The sequence below is a fragment of the Diplotaxodon limnothrissa genome, linkage group LG7, assembly GCF_057381915.1.
Source record: "Diplotaxodon limnothrissa isolate DT_005_m linkage group LG7, D_limnothrissa_male_GT1.1, whole genome shotgun sequence".
Classification (NCBI taxonomy): Eukaryota; Metazoa; Chordata; class Actinopteri; order Cichliformes; family Cichlidae; genus Diplotaxodon; species Diplotaxodon limnothrissa.
This window is the reverse complement of record NC_140602.1, coordinates 38,790,204-38,811,470: the sequence shown is the minus strand read 5'-3', so window position 1 is coordinate 38,811,470 and position 21,267 is coordinate 38,790,204. Positions and strand designations below refer to the sequence as shown.

Here is a 21,267-nt window from a genome sequence, read left to right as displayed (position 1 = left end):
TTCTCTGAGCTGCACTATAACAAGGTGTAAATGCCACTCCTTGTATTCTAATGTCATTATTTGCACTGTAAGAATGAGATGTAGTTGGACTATTGTGACATAATCACTGTACTGAAAGACTGAGATCTGCTGGAAAAGTTTGTCGTTTGCTAATATGCAGAAGCACTCTTTAAAAACTGCTATGGAAAACGAGATGAAATTATATAATGTAACAGATTACACGATAATTTTAAGGCACGCGATCCTGCCCCTGAATCACTAGAAACCTACTGTAATGAATAGGACATTATGTAGTGTTTATGCCATGTAATGGAGGTTTTATGCTGGGTTCTTTTGAAGTAAATAAAGTATGGTAATTAAATCAAATTGTGGTTTGAGGGATAATGTGCAGTGCTGAAATGCTTGCATAGTATTTGCAATATTGAGACTCTTTGTTTTCAAAGTATCAGCAAATATAATTAAAACTTTACAGATTTAGGGTTTTTTTTTTCATTTTAAAACTAAATTAAATGGAATGGGCATGAGGCTCAAATCAAAGATCAAATATTAATTGGAAAAATTAATAAAAATAAACCTAAAATAAAACTGTATGACCATGTCTGACAGGAAGGTTACCGTAACCAGTGGTATACCGATGAGCATCAATGAATGCACAACATATCAAACCTTGACACAGACTGGCTACAGCGACAGAAGACCACACTGGTGCCACTCCTGTCAGCTAACAACTGGAAACTGGCTACAATTTGCAGTTTTGCTTAAATTGGACAATAGAAAATTGGAAAAGATGGCACTTTTGAGTCTTGATTTCTGCTGCCACATTTGGATGGTAGAATTTTTGGCATAAAAACATAAAACCAGGGATTTGTTCTGCCTTTTATCAATTGTTCAGGATGCATCTGGTAGTGTAATGGGGTGGGGTATTCTTTAAGCACAAATTGTGCCCCTTAATACCAACTGAGTATTGTTTAAAGCAGGGGTAGGCAACTCCAGGCCTCAAGTGCCGGTTTTAGATATCACCCTTTGTCAACACACCTGAATCAAATGATTAGTTCATTAACAGGCCTCTGGAGAACTTCAAGACATGTTGGAGGTAATTTAGCCATTTAAATCAGCCGTGTTGGATCAAGGACGCATCTAAAACCTGCAGGACACCGCCACTCGAGACCTGGAGTTGCCTACCCCTGGTTTAAAGAATACTGCCTGCCTGCCTGGCCCTTTATAACAGTCTACCCTTCTTCTGATGGCCATTTCTAGCAGGATAACAAGCCAAGTCTATTCATCTCAGACTTGGTTTCTTGAAGATGACTGAGTTTATTGTACTCAAATGGCCTCCAGTTACCAGATCTCAATCCAATCCTTACCCGGAAGGAACACAGACCTCAACCACACAGATGTACAAACTGTTTTGGCTAACCACTACAAAAATGTGAACTTTCTGACCAGAGGCAAAAAATAAAAATCTGGTCCAAATTTACAAACATTAAAGAAGCATACAAGGCGTTGCCCTCTGTCTGTTGGATCACATTTCACTGGCAGTGACTCCATAATATAGAACTCTAATCTGTAAAATCGGTTCAGCTGTTAACTCTTCAGCTCTGGAGTGAGGAGATCACTTCACTACTACAGAACTGTTTTGAAAGTGCAGCTTGAAACGGCATCAGGAAATGAGTATAAACTCCATGACAAGCCTATTTCTCATTTTGAAATAGCCCTTTACTGGCACAGTTAAACACACTACATGCAAATCAAACTCAAAATTCTGTATTGTTCATAAGCTTCCAAATCATCCAAGGATTATCTAAAAAGGGGAAAAACTACTACCACTACTACTTTACCAATGTTGTATTAATGTTTGATTTGGAACTGGTAGCTTTCTCATTCTTTTAGTATAATGTAATGTGCGATGTGACATCTGGGATTTATCTGAAACCAGACCTATAATGACACAATATTTGATCAACTCTTAGGGCCAGTGTAACTTATGCTAACTAGTTGCATTTGCTGAAAAAACCCCCCAACAATTTGCATGCTTCAGACACGTTTGCATCTGACAGCATCCATTGCTGTTGGTGAGAAATGAGACTGCTTTTGTTTGCTTCTGTGTGAAATTGAATGGCCATTGTTGTGCAATGGTAGAATGAAAAGCTTGACAAGCGTAACATAGCAATAGAGTAGCACTGAATTTACACTTGTTTAAAATTCACTTATCAGACTCTGTTTGATTGCCTCATGCACTCTTTTTCCAAGCAGCTGAAGCAGACAGCATGACGGGATAGAATTGCTGCAACATCAACAAAGCTATGACTGCGAAGATTACACATTTCATGGAGTATAAAGAGGCTTTCCCTGAAAACCTCAACCATAAAATCTCAATATACAGCATGGAGGTCAAGAAGGTAGAACATTCAGAAGTGGCCCTTCATGGAGCAGTTTGAAACTAAGTGTTGCTTTTAAGTGTATGACCACTGGAACTTTCACCTACACACAATTAAAATTAAAACAACACTCTCTCATACCTACAAGAGGTTATACCATCTTTGTGCTAAGCGACTTTCCATATATTGATTGAAAAGAGTATAATTTGCCTCAGAAAGTAAAGGTGGTAAAAATAGAGAAGGGAAAATATACAGTGAAATAGTTGTCGGACCCTATAGCTCCCCAGTTGCTCTCAGGCTTTTTACTTTTATCTGTTAGTAATAGAACAGAGTTCAGCAGTTACATCTACCAGATGTTAAACTGAAGGTCAGACTGAAGGTCAGACTGTTCAAACTAACTGTAGGTGACAAACACACAAGCAGTAGAAAGAGAGAAAAGGCAAAACGGAGAGCGAGCGAGCGTGGGAGTGAAATCATTTAGATGAGGATGTTATGTAATTGTTTCATAACAGATTCAATGATGATCTTCTTGACCAGGCTAATTGCTGCATTAAATGCTGAGTCAAATGTGAAACTTGAGCTCTGAATTAATTCAAGGTTATCCCGCCTAAATAGCCTCATAAATTAATGTGCTAATGAGAAAGACTGTTTGAAGCCCCCTTGTGTGGACTTTGCATCATTTGGGATATTCAGCTTATGACTGAGTACTTTTTTTTTCTGCTGAAACAAAGGCTCCGAAAAATTAAGATTGTTGAAAAGTTGTTTGAAAAGAGCTGAAAGCAAAGCAGAAATTCTGACTTCACTAAGCTCTTTTCAAACAACTTTTCAACAATCTTAATTTTTCGGAGCCTTAAGCATGAAACAGCAACTCGAAGCAGTGAGTGGTATAAAAATATCTATTTCTCCTTTAATCAGTGTCATATTGAGTAGAAGCAGAAGAAGTATAAATAAATAAAAGTGCATTGTAGTGGTCTGCCCTGCTGCCTGTTCAGGGACTATCTTGCTTTTCACCCATTGTCAGTCAAGTTAAACTTTTCTTAGACCAAAACAAATGATGACAGGATGCATGGCCAATTTACCAATCAATTAATCCAAGAATGTAAAACATGCAAACTAAGCTATTACATCTTAGAAATCCAAACTGTTCTGTTTTATAGGGAGATGACTGTTTTTTGGTGTGGTTTTTTTTTGGTTTTTTTTTTGTATTTTCCATTTTTGTTATAGTTTCAATCAATAAAAATAACCAGTAATCCAATTCTGTCTACAGTAGATAAACCATGGCCTTTTCCTAAGTGCATTATGAAAAAAGTCAGTGAATTACATGTGAAGAGCTCTGTTGTCATAAGCATGGGAACTATCGTCACTTCCAAATTTTGCTTCCATAAATAAATAAATACATTTTGATGGTGCATTAATTTGTTCCTAACTGTCTCCAGCAACTGCACAGTTGACTTTTGTTTGATTTCAGTGTCCCCAGTAACCTCTATACTGTATTTATGATCTTTTTTTTTAAAGTACATCTTCAACAGAAAACAAATAATGTTGTTGGAACAGAGCTTTACCTTTCAGTTAATGATAGTGAGATGATTCTATGCCATCATGTTTGAATGTTAGCGCTTTAATAAAAGTAGTCTTTGCTTACTAGTCTACAAGTGTGCCAAATGTGTTATGCACAGATGTGAGCCTGTAAGAGTATCAAAGAAACAACCGTTTTTGGGTTTTTTTTTTTCTTTTGAGTCATCTCTCCCCATGTGTGATCCAGAGGAGCTCTGTACAAAGGTTATCTGGCGTGTCCTACAAGGAGTGTAACAGGGCCAGCTGCTGGCAGAGGTGCTGTGATGCGGACGGCTGCTGTTGTGTGATGGCTTCACTCAGCAGGGATGAGTAATGGTAAACAAGTGTGGCAGTGCGGTCATAGCTCTGGGGAGGCAGAGCCAGAGGAGAGCTGCAGTAAAATGTCAGCGCACAGTTTCTTCATGGAGTTCACAGACTGGTTTGAGTGCCAATGCAGGATTTCTAAATAGGCAGTGAGTTCCAGATTGGCAACTATTAGGTTAAATTTTTCTGGTGATAATGAGTGTCAGTGGCAATGCCTTATCGTAGAGTTTGATTTGAAGGTCATCTGCATACATGGGAATACAGACACAAGCCACTCCAGTCTCACTAAAAAACAAGACAAGACCTCAGTGGGGATACTTGCCATCCAACTCTATTTCTCCAATGCCATTTTTAGATCATCCTCCGCGTGTAAGCAAATAATTCACATCCTACTTCCACCAGCACAGCCAACTTTTTCCTTGGAGCCAACTCGGTCTCTGCAACTGACATGAGCCAATTACAGTCGTCTGGTTCCAGGAAGTACAGCCATTGCTCTTTTTTAATTTTTCTTTTCTTTTTTTTTTCTCTTGAGCTAATTTGATTCAATGTACTCAGTGAAAGTGTTGCATTTGTCCACTGCACAAAAATATGCATTTAAAATTTTGGCTCATGCTTTTTTTTGTTTTGGCATCTCTAAAAAATAAAGTTGAAGAAAAAACAACAAAAGCTGGCTATAACAAGGCATAAGCTGTGAAGGGAAAAATTAAATCTCTGTAATTGAACACCCCATGTGGATCGACATCTGTGTGATGCAGTCAAGTGTGGCTGGCCATGGATGTAATTTGGGGCTGTGCCTGCTGTAACATGCGCAGATAAGAGGGCCTTGTGAAAATGTAAATTCTTCTCTTTTAAAACGGTCCAGCGAAATCCCACCTCCCCTCAGCTCAAACATCTCTACTGGACATTAAAAAAAAACAGAGCCTTAGCTGCTCATTATGTGCCAAAAGGCTGCACAGCTTTCTCTGCCTCCTGTGTCTCGAGGATACTGTTGTGCCATTGGGGGTAGACATCGTTAACTCTTTTAAATCTCTGTCAAACTTTGAGAAAAATGAGTTGATAAAGTCAGGGAATGTTGGTGAGGGGACAAACAAACATCAAATGATTTTTTTTAAGCTTTTGCTGCAGTTTTGTGTGACTGCTAACAGGAGATACTGTAACAGAAATGTACCCCATGAGGTGCAATAACAACAGACAGGGAGCGAACACTAATAGCAAAAAGTATTGCATTTGCTGTTAAATGTTCCACTTGTATTGCCGAAGTAACAGAACATAAAAATGTGTAGTTAATAAAAATAATGACAATCTATTTGCTGTGTTACAAGTAGCAACACAGTGTGCTGTTACTGTATGACTTATAATAAATGCACTTTACTAAAGCTAAATCTGAATACTTTTTGATCTTATTAATTGCACCTTCTCTTTCCCTGCTTTTTCTTTTATTACCAGGCACACAGACACCACAGTACTGCTCAGGGTGCTTGCCACCACAGCAACCTAATGAGTTTTCACACTGTCCAACAGTTAGATCGGGCTGCCTTACAAGGACTGGTGATTTGCTGCTTCGTCTCTATCTCTTTATCTCTACAGGGCATTGATACTTTAATCATCACAGAAGCATGGCTTTGAATTCAAACAATTATTTAGGTGACCGTATTAGGCATTCTCACAGCTGGATCTGATTCCTCATATTACATTTGTGAAATGTGTTAAAGGCAATTATACCAAGGAACACATTCATAATAGATATCAGGGATAGGATAAAGCTGCTGTGTTTTTGTTATACCAGCAGTCTAAATTTTCCCAAAGCACTGTCACTGGCTGCAAGACATCATTAGCCTAACTGGTGGTATGAAACACAATGTATAAGCATATCATATTTAGACCTATTAACATATTCTATCAGTATCTGCATCTATATTTATGTTTATGTATGGATTGGAGATTATGACACTGACAAAAAGACAGGAGGCAAAGCTGGACTTGGCAGAGTTGAAGATGATAAGATTTCCATTTGGAGTGACCAGAATGGAAAGGATTAGAAATGAGTACAGTTCAGGCTTAGTCTGTGTTTGGATATGTGCACAGGAGGGATATGAGAATATAATAGGCAAATGATGTTAAATATGTAGCTGCCAAGCCAGAGGAAAAGAGGAAGACCACAGAGAAGATTCATGGATGTAGTGAAGGTGACTATGCAGAGGGTTGTCATATCAAAGGATGCCAGGGATAGGTCAAGTTGGAGGCAGGTAGTCTGCGGATCATCAAAGCTGAAAGAAGTGTTTTTCTATGGATTTGAAGGATTGCTATATGCATTTTAAATATAGCAAATGTTGCACATTTTCATTAAACTGTATTAAAGAAAAAAAGTCTCATGCTTCTATTGGCTCATTAAACACAACTCTATATCCATTGTACTGACCCACATTGCAGGCTACTTGACCCACTCTTCCATCTAGTGTTGAGTACGTGACATTACGTCTGTCATTATAGAGAATTAAATTGTAAAAGGTTATAATAGTCGAACATTAAACCAAAAGATTTATTATGGATAAGAGTAGTTTATGAGACAATAAACGACGGTAGTAGTGACGGATAATATTTTGCTTTTCACGAGGTCAGGGTGCATTAATATTTTGCATTTGGATAAAGTGCGCATGCGCAACAGGGGCCGGATTCTGCTAGAAGGATCAAATGTTTTTGTTTTCGTGCGGGATGGAAGGTAGTTGACAGGTCGACATCGATATCTACGACGGCAAACGTTTCTCAGGTAAACAAAATAACCCTACGTTTCTTGTCGGTGTTTGTATTTATTAGTTGGTGTCACCTTTTAAGTCGAAGCAGATAGCATGTTTGGGCTACATATGCTAGTAGGTTACCCAATGTTAGCTTTAGTAACGCTGTATTTCATAGCTTCTATTTCATGTGTCTTACAACAGCCTCGTGTTTATTTGGTATAATTTAGAGTATGAGGCCACAGGAAGTTGGAATGGAGCTTAGACGTTAAGATGAGCTAACATAACCGCAGGCATGTCACAACCTTTGATGCTAGTATGTAAACACAGTGCTGATAAGATCTAAACACGCTGCGCATACATGTACACACCTGTTTGACATCGTCTTCCATAAATATCATCATATAACCAAAAATAGCCAAGTTATTCTAAGGAAACTGAAATGGGAATGTTTTCATGTTGCAGGGTACTAGAATATTCCAGTAACACTCCCATTCAGTGGTATTTCCAAATACAGTTTCATACTTTTTCTAAAGTAAAATAAACTGGCAGATATCATAACAGTAAAACATCATTTGACTTTAAAACCTCCAGTGTCACTTGTGGGAGTGTTTCAGGTAGAGTTTTATTTCATTGTATAACATTATGAGGTCAATAATAAGTAATCCATTACTGTAACTATGGTTTCTGCTGTTCTTTTAAAAAGGTTGTCTTACCTTTACTTGTGTGTACTGACAGAGCAGGCAGTGCAGATTCCGTGATATTGTTCTATAAGTAAAAGAACGACAAAGTGTGGTCAGAGTGTTGGCTAGAAAATTGTTTTTGTTCTGTAATTGTATTTTTATATTGCAGATAACTGAGTGTAAGCTAAAAGTGTAAGGAACAGCGTTATATTTATAGGCCTATAAATGACCTGCAGTAATGTAAATGTATTCCAGAGAGAATGGTATACTCAAACAAATACACCCATCCTTTAGAGGAAATAGGTATCATGCTGAAAGACGTGTTTTATTTGGATCACATTTAAACTAACATAACAAGACAGTTGACACTGAAACATATACAAGATATCTGGTATTAACGTCCCAGGGATTGTTTTGGAGTCAATAAAGGAACTCATAGTTGTTCAGTATGATACACTTAGAAATGGAAAAGTTGTAGTCTGCCCACATGATTCAGCTTGTTCTACTGCAGAAGTCACTATAAATAGCATTGGTACCTAAAATGTCTCTTTTGAGAGTTGCAGGCCTAAAAAGCAACATTTTAACCAGTAAGCCTTTAGCAGTTATAAATAAATCTGTAAGGTGTTATGTAGTCTCTTCTGACTTTACGGCTTTCTTTACACAGCTGAATCAACTCTACTTGCAGTGACCTTGTAACAGCCTGCAAGAAGACAAAGCCATGGGGAATACAAGCAGTGAGAGGGCTGCAATGGGCCACGGAGAGAAGGCGCAGCGGAGGGACAGCCGAGGTATCAAAGAGGGCGAGAGGCCAAAAATCCTCATGGATAGCCCAGAGGATGCTGATATTTTTCATGGAGAGGACATAAAGGTAAATTGGGCTGCTCTCTTAGAGGTGCATATCAGGTAGAATTTATAGCCTTCTTGGCCCTGTAGATCTCTTCAAACTCTAATCCTTGTTGATAAATAATATTCTTGTGTATGATGTGCATTTAAGGCACCCTTAGAGAAAGAGGAGTTCCTTGCTTGGCAGCAAGACTTAGAATCAGATGACAAAGCACCAACTCTGGAACGGCCGACAGTCTTTCGCTGGAAAGGAGATGGAAAGGAGGTCTACCTCTCTGGATCCTTCAACAACTGGACCAACAAAATTCCCCTTATTAGAAGGTGAGAGCATGTTATAAATCTGAACATGTTTTTCAGGTTGAATTTCTGGCTGTTTATCTTTTGAGATTTAAACTCGAGTTTTAACAGATTTCTTTTATTCCTATTTGCATATGAGAAAGGTTTACTAGAACAAGCCAAGAATGTGAGTTCTTCTTCTTTGTTAATCGCTGGTTTAACTTACCTGTGTGCCAAATGTTTTCTTTTCTTTTGTTTGTGATCTATCAAAGTCAGAACACCTTTGTGGCAATTGTCGATCTACCTGAGGGGGAGCATCAGTACAAATTTTACGTGGATGGTCAGTGGACCCACGACCCAGCTGAGGTAAGCCGTTACTCTCACAGTCATTTATGACCTGTTGTCAAACAAGCATATTTTACTTTACTTACCTAGACCTCAACACAAAATCTGCAGCAGTTTCAGTTTTTAAAGGCACTGCAGCTCTGCCATTCCTGTAAAGTCTGGGTAGACAAAAGCATATATTCACTAATGCATTAATATTATCATTACATTATGAGTAATAACTTGTGAGTGTATTAAGGCCACTAGTGTAGGTTATGATGAGCTGACTTCATGACTGACTGCAGGCATGTATCTGAGTCACCTTATCTGATGTCATGCTTTAACAATAAACATCTTTTTTTCTCTCTTCAGAAATATAGTAACAAGTGTATAAAATATTAGCACACACATATGGTAATCAGGACAAATGGTGCAGTGGAGGGCCATGACTAGAGGTAGAGTAGTCATGAGTGGACATTAGTTTAAGAGGCTTAAGTGGTTTGCTTCACATCATGATGCTTGTTAAAGCAAACACTGGCCTGCTATTATATAAAGTATGTCTTTTTGGTCTATACTTTTGAGCTTTATTTGTGAGTTTTATTGTCTCCTGTTTCCTAACAGCCTGTTGTAACCAGTCAGCTAGGCACAGTCAACAATATCATTCAGGTAAAGAAGACTGACTTTGAGGTTTTTGATGCGCTAATGGTGGATTCGCAGAAATGCTCTGACATGTCAGGTGAGTGCTGACAGCCACTGTTTATCTGTGCTTTTTTTTTAAACATTTACTGATCCAGACTACATGTCTGGAAAGCAGGGGTATAAAAGTGTTCAAAAAGAATCTTCATTCATTTTAAAGACCAACTTTTTTTGTTCCTGCCTTTTTTAATGGATTTCAACATTGCTGTTAAAATCTATAGGTTTGAAAATAATTTAATGTTCTTGTCATACTGTTTCCCCCCCTTTTTCCCCCCCCTCAGACCTTTCTAGCTCTCCTCCTGGGCCATATCATCAGGATGCTTATGTCCCTAAACAGGAAGAGAAGTTAAAATCTCCACCCATTCTTCCACCTCACCTTCTACAGGTCATCCTTAACAAAGACACTGGGATTTCTGTAAGTAGCTGTAATCTGAGATGAATTTGGCTTATTCCCACTTTCCCCTGCCTGCATTTCATAAAAATAGAATAGCCCTTTATTGTCATTGTACACGTACAACAAAATTGTGAAAAAAAAAAAAATGCATCCACAAGAATAAATAATACAGATCATTTATTTTAAATGTTGTTGTTTTGTTTGTCATTGTTTCAGTGTGACCCTGCACTGCTCCCAGAACCCAACCATGTCATGCTCAACCACCTCTATGCACTTTCCATTAAGGTAAGGTTTCAGGGTGACTTTTAAGATTTTTGTGTTTGATGTTTTTCGGTAGCGTGTGAGAAAACTTGATCGGCTTTGTAAGCATTTTAACAGAAAGTGTGCGCTGCTGATGCTTTTGCTTTTAGCAAGCTTGCACGTTGTTGGCACAGCAGATTGAATCTATGCATTGCCAAAAAGGCTGATAAATGGGACAGAAGAACAGATGAAGGACAGATAATTCTCCTTCTTTCAACTCTCTGACAGGAAAAACAAACTTTACTTGCATTTCAAGATAGCCACAGCAAATGTCTGCATGTCAACAAAAAAAAGGAGTGGAAAACAACTATGTGTATTTTCCATTTCAGGTAGTGGGTGGTCAGATATTCACTTTTTTCCATTTGGTTTCTCTTGTAATGTAGTTAAGTAGTTGTACATGAAGCAGATAAAATGTTGCTGTATTTAGCTTAAACACATTTTTTAATGACTTTATGTTCACTAGTGTGACCTGTGAGAAAAACTTGCATTTTGGGGACAATCTAAGTGGCTCTGTTGAAACTTTACTAATTGTAATTTCTCATCTTCTTAATGACTGTTGATATATTAGTAATGCTGCAAAGTTACAATCTTGAATATGCATCACATTATTTCATTATGTCTTATGTTTGGTTGAGTAATCTGATTTAAAAAATACTTCTGTCCTTTAATAGGTTCTTTAAAACAAACTGTTCAGACAGTTCAATTCTAGAAATTGCAGTGCTTTTAATAGCTTAAAACTTAACTAACAAATAAACCCTTTCATTGTATTCATGAGATGTTGAAATCAAATGCAACAATAAATAGTACAGCAATGTCAAACAAAAATCAGGCATAATATAAAATAGCCTTTACTTGGTCTTCTTGGAAGTCTTTGTTACGTTAGGAGGCAAAAAAAAAAGTTCTGACAGTATTGCTTCTCCTGGATGAGGTAGTGTGTTTATGTGTGTGTTTTGTGCACCTCCATGTGTGTCTGTGTGTTTAAATGTGCTAGTGAATGAGTTATCGTGTGTGTCCGTAACCTTTAAAGGAGCATGTGGTGGCTGCAATGAAGAAAAGTGAGCATATCACCATTCTCAGAACTGAGGTTTGAGGTCACGTTTCCTGCTGCACAAACAGACACTCTGATAGTGTAGATGTTAGTAATTAATGTTAATAGTTAATGTTTAGGATAATTCAGTCTGCAGCCTAACAATCCCAGGTCAGTGACTCAGTGTTACTGGCCTGTGGAAAGAAAAAAGGAAAAAAAGCAAGCTTTTATTTTTATACATTTCTTTTAAATATATAAAAAAATATATATATTTACTATATATATCTGACACATTTCAATAGTAATACAATTTAATTGATATATTTTATTTATAATGTATATTATTAATCTAATGCTTCAAAATAATGTCACTTTATGTCAGAGCTTATTGAAGAGGTGATTTGATGAAGGACTCCCTTTCATTCATGTGACGCATCACCTTCAAATTGATGCCAAAAGTGTATTTACTAAAAGTTTTCTGAACAGGACTTTCAGAAAACATGACCTCAACTTAAAGGTCAGAGGTCATGTTTTCTGAAAGTCCTGTTTGTAAGGGTGATATTTTCTATATTGTCATTTCTGCTTAGAAACATATAATCATTTATGCTTAGAAATATATAATCATCTGTGTGCTGATAAAAATCATATCCTTATTAGTAGAGCAGGGTGATATGACCGAAAATATTTATCACGATATACATTTGAAAATTTGCGATAACGATATAACTGACGATATAATTGACACTAGACAAAATACTTTACAACTCCACAACTTTATTAGTGCAAAGAACCCCATCAATGTATTTTCACTTAAACAAGCAGCTGTTTTTTATGTGCATTAAAGTTATATAAAAATGTAACAGTGTAAATTCCCTGCTAAGAGTTTAACCAAAAGGCATTTCCAGTGGAAATTGGCCGACATATCCTCAGCATAACCATGTATGATATCCACAAAACTTAAAAAGAGGTTATACACATAATACGGTAATATTATGTTGAAGCGCAGTACGTATCACTCCGTGAGGCTCCTGCCTACGATAGCCGTAATGCTCCGACAATCCATCAAGCGGTGCGGGTTCGTAGCTTAGCAAAGTCGTACTGAAACATTTGACAGATTTTTGAGCGCCGTGTACCACATAAAATCGTTTCAAGGTCAGTAAACACAACCAGAATTCATACATAAGGCACACGGGATTATAAGGGGCTCTGTTGATTTTCAGAAAAATCAAAGGATTGATTTTAACCCTTAAGGACCCACAGTGACACTGGTGTCACTGCCCCTTTACACTTAAAGAAAAACTATTTATAATGGTTTAACTTTGACTTTTAACTAATAAAGTCCCTAAGTGACGTCTAAGGCACAAACTAATTCAGTCATGTGACAAGTGAGGCACTCTGGGTGTTCAAGACACCATTTTCAAAGTCTTGGTCCACCTGGTTAGCTAATGAGACCGCTGTGCTAATTTTAAAAACTTTCTTTTCTTTTTGCAAAGGTAAGCTTTTACTCATTCAGCAATTCTAAACTTTAGATAAGATGTCATAGGTCCCTTGTAACCTAGTTTGGTAATATTTCTGAACCAATTTGATCTAGAATCAGTTTGTTAAACATCGCTGTGACAAATATGTCACATCGGGCATTAAACTCCAAATTTTCTTAAAAAAACTGATGTGACATATTTGTCACAAAAAGACAAAAACTGATCATTTGCTTAGTCAGTTTAGCTCATTCAGTTATTTTAAGTAAATTTATTCTTTGTTGTTAATTCTCAGTCATATTTAACTAAATTCAAGCATAACTAATTTTTTAAATTACCTAAATTTGTGATGGAACTTTACTTTAGCTTTGTCGAGGCGTTTTTCAGTTACCCCCCCATTTTTTTATCATTTTCACTCTTTTGTAGAATGGATAAAAAGAAAAAATATAGTGTTCAAGATGCGCTGGAGTTTATCACTGCAGAGGACAGTGAGTATGAGGGATGTGAAAGTAGCTCAGATGAAGATTCTGAAGACCCTAATTACATCCCCCACAAAGACGTGGAGAGTGATGAATCAAGTGAATCCAGTGATTCAGACAGTTGTGATTCAAGTGATTTAGAGACAGAGCCACATTCAAGCCATATGGACACTGGGCAGCCCAAGGCAGCTATCAAAGGACAAAAATTCTCCTGGAGAAAGAAATGTTCGAAACCCCTGAGACCACATTCAAGGGACCCTGTGCCAAACCTCCAGATGAGATCCACACTCCACTAGAGTACTTCAAAAACTTCATCACAGATGATATGCTGCTGTTGTTAATGGAACAAACAAATTTATACAGTGTACAAAACTCCAACCATCTGAGAAATGGAAATACCACTGTTAAAGAACTAGAAATACTCATTGGTCTCTATCTGAGGATGGGTCTATGCCAAATGCCTGGAAATCGAGCATACTGGGAAAATGACACCAGGTGTCCTATGGTAGCAGATAACATGTCCCGCAACCGATTTCAAACCCTGTTGGGATCTCTACATTTCACTGACAATACAGATTTATTACACAGAGATGCAGAAGACAAGTGCTGGAAGATCCGTCCATGGCTTGAAATGTTTCGCAAACAATGCCTGGATATCGTCCCAGAGGAGTACAACTCTGTTGATGAGCAAATGGTACCCTTCAAGGGGACACACAGCCCAATAAGGCAGTATGTGAAGGGAAAGCCCCACCCCTGGGGATTGAAAATCTGGGCCCGGTGCTCATCCTCTGGTATGCTCCATGATTTTGTTGTTTATCAAGGTGGTACTGGGAAGAAGACTTTACTTGGGATTGGAGGAGATGTTGTGGTGAAGTTGTGTGAAACTCTGCCAGCTGAGCAAAACTACAAAGTTTTTGCTGATAACTTCTTCTCCTCAGCCCCACTTGTGCTCACACTTCTTCAGCGACAGATCTACTTTGTAGGAACACTTCGTGGAAATCGCTTAGCAGGTTGTCAGCTTGAAGATGAAAAAAAGTCTTGCCCAGAGAGGCAGGGGATCTGTTGATGCCAGGGTGAATAAGGAGGAGAGCATGGTTATTGTGAAGTGGTATGACAACAAATCTGTTACCCTCATCTCATCCTATTGTGCAACTGAGCCTCAAGATACAATCCGTCGCTGGAGCAAATCGGGCAAGGCATTTGTTGAGGTCAAAAGGCCACACATTGTGAAGGAGTACAACACATTCTAGGTATTGACCTGCTTGACGCCTGCATTGCAAGGTACAAGTACCACATGAAGTCACGGAGGTGGTATCTCTACCTGTTCTGGCAAACCATCATGCTCGGTGTTGTCAACGCATGGTTGATTTACCGTCGTGACTGCAAGCTACTTGGTGTCCAAAAGCCACTGAAACAAAGAAGCTTCCAGGCAGAAGTTGCCACAAGCCTGATCCTTTGGAAATCACACAGGGGGCGCCCATCACAGAACATCTCATCACCACCTCCACCACCCAAGAGAGTTCGTGTTGGAGTTCCAGAGGATGTCCAGACTGATGAGGTTGCACATTGGCCTGTAAAATGTGAAAAGCGAGGTCGGTGCAAAAATTGCAAGGTGAATGCAACTACCACCCTCTGTGAAAAATGTGATGCACGTCTTTGTTTCACAGAGGAAAGAAATTGCTTCAAAAGTTATTATTACCAAAGGTAAACTTCTAACAACTGGAAAGAAAAAAGCCATTTGAGCAAGTTATTGACTTTATGTAACATTCTTTTCTATTTTGGCACAATGTTTTTATATGCTCATGTTTTTAGTTCATTACACCTCTCTAACGTTAATGTTTTTTCAGTGACATTTTCAATTGTACCTCCAACATTGGCCTGATTTATATGATTTTTTTTCCAAGAAGCTTGTTGAAGTAAACCAAGAAATGTTACCATCATTATCCATGTTAAGAATTTGAAAATAAAAAGGAAATTATGTTTTTAAAAGCAAGAAAGTGTTTACAGAATTACTTTCTAAATATGGAACAAATGTACAATGTAAAATGTAAAAGACAGAGAAAGAGCCAGGGACAACAACCTCACATTAGAAAGGTATAGTAATCATCCTATTTTCAGTTGCAGATGATAAAGGATTCAGAAAGTTTATTCATGCAGGTAATTAGTAATTCCTTTTGTGCATAATTTTATATTATTGTTAATAATAAATTAATTAAAGCAACAAATCAACCTGAAGAGCCAGTTCGGAGCCAAAAGAGCCGGCTCTTTTCAGTGAGCCGAACGGAAAGAGCTGGTTCTCTAAAAAGAGCCGGAAATCCCATCACTAGTTGTTCAGATATGCCAGCTTAAGAATGTCACGTGTATTTGTAATTGCATATTCATGAATGATTGCTTGCTGACAATAAAAAGGGCTCTAGCGAAGGAATCAGTTGAAGTTGGTTGAGTTCAGGTGAAGGAATCTTTTCCTCAACTTTGGCTGGCTTCCCTTGCAAGCCACAAACACGGACAGTACCTTCTTGCCTTGTTTGTCGTGCAGTTGTTGGTCTCGCGTTCCAGCGGGGTTTGTGCCAAGATAAACCCAACACTGTTAATACGAGAAACTTCAGAACAAGGTGACGTAGGATTTTGAAATCAATACCATAGATGTGTCTACCAGGAGGCTGGCGGTTGCCAGTATTTTCTTCTTTCATTTTTTTTTCTTTATCTACATTTATATGCGAGTCTGAACAGACTTGGGTGTGAACTGCTACTTGACTGGTAGGAGGAGGCCTGCAACCATGATGCTGCAATTCTGGTTTCATGTGTGTCTTAAAAAAGCCATAGCCCTACCAATTACAGTTTAACCATACTGGCTTATAGCATGGTGGAACTGTACATGGTAAGACTGATGCTACTGTTTCCATCCTAGTTGAAAGCATGCATTGCGTGAGGTTTTAAATTGACTTTTCCTGTGTGTTGTGTCTTTCTGTCACAGGACGGAGTGATGGTACTCAGTGCAACACATCGCTATAAGAAGAAATATGTCACCACCTTGCTTTATAAGCCCATCTGATGAAGCATTCTTTTCTATATTTGGAGCTGTTGTTAACTGTACACCGAGTGTACAAAATGCTAGCCACACTTTTTTCAAAAAAAAAAATCTAGTGTATATTCCTTCCAGGTTTCACCAGTTAGATCCATTCTGACCAAAAGAAGCAGCCTTGAATAAGCACGAGGGAACAAATTAAGTTTGTAAAATGTTGACTTGATTCCCAGAAAAAAATTTGGACTGAGGGTTATAGTAATTGCTTTACAGTAATACACTAAAAGCCATACAAACAAATAACAAATGATTCAGTTAGACAGCCACTTACTGAAAAACAGACAGAAAAGAGTTATTTTAAAGGAAGCCTGCTGTAAAAGGCAGTTTAAGTGATGATGCTGCTTTTCCCATGCAGTACATCACATCTGATTTTTGTGTCATATATCAGCGCAACTAACTAATAGCTGGATTGGATTGGTGGGTAAATGGGGTCACTGTGTTCACTTCAGTTCTGTGTTACTCTGTTTACTATAGGAATATTTAATACGTAACATAGACTATAGTAAAATGGCCTGCCTGCATTTGTATAGCGCTTTTCTAGTCCTTAAGGACCCCAAAGCGCTTTACACTACATTCAGTCATTCACACATTCACACAATTATATAGAACATCGTGGTTTTTGGGCACCTGTTTTGAAGCCTGATGTTGGGTACTTCAAGTATTATTTCTTTCTTTTCTTTTTTTTTTTTTAAACTGGCAAACGAGTGGTGGTTGTGACACTTAGTCATTACATACACAACAGTGCTCTTACAGTAACCTGCTTTTTCCCTAGTTTTACCCTGAATGCGACTGCAGTTTCCAAAGTGAACATAATTTAGTATTACATAAGATGACTGAAAGCATAAACTCATTAGTAAAGTGTTTACGGTGGTCATAAGTCAGTAGAAAAGTAGGGTTATTTTACTTCCATAAAATCTGATTTCTCTGGCCCTCTGACCACCACCAGTAGGCAACGGGTGAAGTGTCTTGTCCAAGGACACAATGACTGAGACTGTCCGAGCCGGGGCTCGAACCGGCAACCTTCCGATTACAAGGCGAGCTCCCAACTCTTGAGCCACGATCGCCCTTTTAATATACAATCTTTGGCCACCAACACCCACTATAGCTTCATTTTAATAGCAAGAACTAACAAAGCATGCAGGGAGCCAACAGTAAAGGGTAAGTGGAGGCATTTCATGATTCCTACACCAGTAGGTTTGCTTGGTTTGTTTGTTTGCAGTGCTCTGTGTATTAGTTTTGATTTGGCAAAGTCAGCTGATGACAGAAAAGTGCAGTTGACGGTGCTGTCTGTGCCAGCTTGTCTTTTGGCATTTTGTTTGTTAACGTCACATGCTGCAAAGCTTTTAGTGCATTTTAATAAAATGAAAAGTTGTGCTCTAATTAATTAAAAACAATTTCACAGTAAAGCAGCAAAGAGAAAAGCACAGCTTCTCTCACACTTTGCTAAAATGAAGGAAATGTGGTAAATTATTTTTCATTAATTTCTTAATGTTGTATTTATTAGTTTATTAAATATTGTTAAGTACCAAAATGACTACTAATTTATATATACTATATCCGGTTGTTCAGTGATGACGCGACGAATCCTACTTCCGGGTCTAAAGTAGTCTGCGTTTAATATGGCTTTTGTGTTGTTAACATGTTTAATGTTACGTATTTTCTTCTATTTGATCTCAAAAAGCTCCTAAAACAGTCAGTGATCACTGTTGACCTCCCTCGGCTTTTATTACCACTAATCATTTATTTAAGCTCAGTTTTTAAAACCTTAGGATGTAACTACAGCCCAGCCCATGCAGCAGTATATGAATGACTAACCTCGTATTATGGATGGATTATCTCAGTTGTTCTCCTGGCTGAAGTTTGGTCCTTTTACAGCATCCTGCCATGCGATTACATTTGTTCCTGACCACCGACAACACTCACGTTAACTTTTATCGAGTGGGAAAAAAGATAGCTTGTTTATATTATGCTAACATAGCTGTGTCGCTAGCTGTCACGTAGCACATCATTATATACCAGCTAGCCCAACTTCAGTAACCCTACAAACGTCACTGCTGTTTAGTTTTCTGTCTTCATTTATGCTGGAAGTGATAGCAGAGCTGTACGTTTTAATTTGTTTCCAAAACCCCGCAGTCAGGACATGCTATATTGTATTTAGATAGAAGCTAGCGAGCTAACTCCCTGCTAACTTCTAACTCCGCTAAATGTCATAAATTCCGTTTTCATGGATGCCTGGATGTTAAACTCAATTGTTACACCTGGTAGAGCAGAACGCCGATCATTTTATTAAAGATGAAAGACTTTAGACAGTTTTTCAACTCTCAGTAATGCCATAGTGATCGTTTGATATATGGACCTGCAGCGGAGTTTAGACCCAGACACGGCTAGTGACGTCAGACTGAACAATCGGATAGTGCTAAGACAATTAAGGGAACACTTGAATGATTGTAACTATGATCTTTGCTGTGATTTTTGAATCCAGCCCCCAGAGGGTTAATGAGTTTGGTTTTTACTGATTGTTGTTAGGTTGTTTTGTTCTGAAAAAACTACACAATGTATGTCAGTAAAGATTGTTTTACTTGAATACTTAATTCGTCAAGATCTAATGTGTAATGTAATTTCCCCCTTTTTTATTTGGTACATTTTGGTTTTTCAAAGGTTGTAAGGGAATGATTAAGGCAAGTGCATATACAGTGGCATTGAGTGATGCCCAAAGTGATGGCACCCATGTCTATATTGTGACTGAAAATACTGGCTCAGTAAATTCTTGTAACCTGCATGACAGTTATAGATTAACCTAAACATTATAAGAGGTTAGCAACTCTGAGATTATGCACACAATTTGTATTACCAGTTACAGTGCATCTCTTTAGTATGGTAATGTCACTCCATTCCCACTTAATCTGCCTCTATTTGTTCCAGTGACTGCCCTTTGCAGTGCTCAACTTTATCTTTTCTTAGCAGAATGTGGTAGAACATGAACACGTTTGTAATTAAAACAGACAAAAATGTAAGGACTCAAAATGATTACTAATGCTGAGAAAACCTCATTGAAAGACCTCAGATAAGTACGCGCTGCTTTTGTCTTTCTCGTGGCTGAGAAAACCACAGCGGCACAATCAAGAATGTAAATGTTGAGGTCAAAGAAAGACAAAATGCACTGTGGTAGCTTAACTGTTTTTGTGTTATGTTGTTGTTTATTTATTTAGCGATGATCATACTGAGCACATTAAATAAGTTTTGTCAACTATTCACCAATATATCTTTTTTTTCCCTACATTGTTTTGTTGTGAAAACTAGTCTTAGCTGTGGTTATGACCATTCCAGTCAAAAGTTAGACAAGAGTTAAAAAAAAAAGAGAGCGAATAAGCCTTTAATTTAGGGCATGTACTCCAAATAAACTAATGTATGCATCTGTGTAGATTTATATAGGTGCCATCACACACATCCTTCCTTCTTTTACTGATGTACTTTATCAAGAGTGACACCAGGTAGTTGCTCCCTACTGGTTTAGCTGATGTGGCATAGATCATTGTGAGCACCAGTTTCCTTCAAATAATGTTTCAGATCCATTATTTTGTTGATTTTAAACAACTGCTCCTGAAATTTGTGGTTATAATGTGTGAGCTTTTCTGCTCTGTGTGTTGTGTTGATTTGATAGGGCGTCAAGGACTGAATTTTTTTTTTTAAAGCTGTGTGAATTGAACCAACATCATTTTATTTTATAATTTTTGTGTCTGTGCATGATATCACCATAAAAATATGACTCTGATTATTTTGATTTTGACGAAGTCACATTTGTTCATGTTAATTTTGCTGTCAGGACTGACATAAAGGTGATTGTGGGATGTTACCATGCTAGACATATAAATCCATTTCACGTAGTCATTTTAATCATTGCAATTTGCAAACCTTTTAAGCACTTTTTTTCATTCTAAGAAAGGTATTTATTAAAGAATATGTTTTTAAAATTTATATATTGCGTCATGTTTTAATTTATAACATGACTGCAGCCATTTTGATCATTAGAGCTGAACCTTCAGTAACTGACTGACCTTTGTGCAGTCATTACACAGTCATTATTTATAAAGTGCATATTGCATTCCAGTCATATTAGGGCCCCTGCAGAATTGGGAAAGTATTTTATTTGTCATTTTCAGAGGACACCTTAAAGTCATACACCTGCATGGAGAATGATACTGAAAGCTGTTTTATACCTGTGTAAAATATTGGCAAAAACCTGTGTTCCAACCATATGGTACATTTTTAAAGTTTTAACATGAAATATTATATTCATCAACATCTACCCTTTAAATATATCCTAAAAATCCTATATGGCCCCTCTTCAAAAAATAAATACTGCTGTTATGAATTCTGAAACATGCTGTTTCCTGCTTTCTCCACTACAGATTGTTCTGTTAATGCACTTTGCATTGAAACTCAGTGGTCTGTACATCATTTGTTATCTACTGTATGTCATGTTTTATTTTTTTTGTTTTTTATTTTTTACTTTATAATTGTTATGTAATTATTTTTAAAAAGTGTCTAATAAATAAGTATTTTACATTGGCTAGCTGTGACATTATCTTTCATACTATATGGGTAATAACTAGGGCTGGGTATCGTCACTGATTTCTAGAATCTTTTCGATTCAGATTCACAAGGTCCCGAATCGATTCGATCCATGATTCGATCGATTC

The 21,267-nt window shown here is 37.7% G+C and overlaps 1 protein-coding gene across 2 annotated transcripts; it reads left to right on the top strand.

Moving 5' to 3' along the window:
* The first annotated feature begins 6,924 nt into the window (after positions 1-6,924).
* Positions 6,925-20,965, top strand: prkab1a (protein kinase, AMP-activated, beta 1 non-catalytic subunit, a). 2 transcript variants are annotated; one of them, XM_085359675.1, is made up of 8 exons: positions 6,925-7,023; positions 8,357-8,539; positions 8,666-8,835; positions 9,063-9,156; positions 9,736-9,850; positions 10,092-10,225; positions 10,421-10,489; positions 16,460-20,965. In XM_085359675.1, exons 2-8 carry the CDS (start codon positions 8,390-8,392, stop codon positions 16,535-16,537), a joined length of 810 nt encoding a protein of 269 aa, XP_085215801.1. In that variant the 5' UTR covers positions 6,925-7,023; positions 8,357-8,389; the 3' UTR covers positions 16,538-20,965. The 2 variants fall into 2 exon arrangements, with proteins under 2 accessions (XP_085215801.1, XP_085215800.1); XM_085359674.1 differs by having other exon boundaries at positions 8,336-8,539.
* The last annotated feature ends 302 nt before the right edge of the window (positions 20,966-21,267 follow it).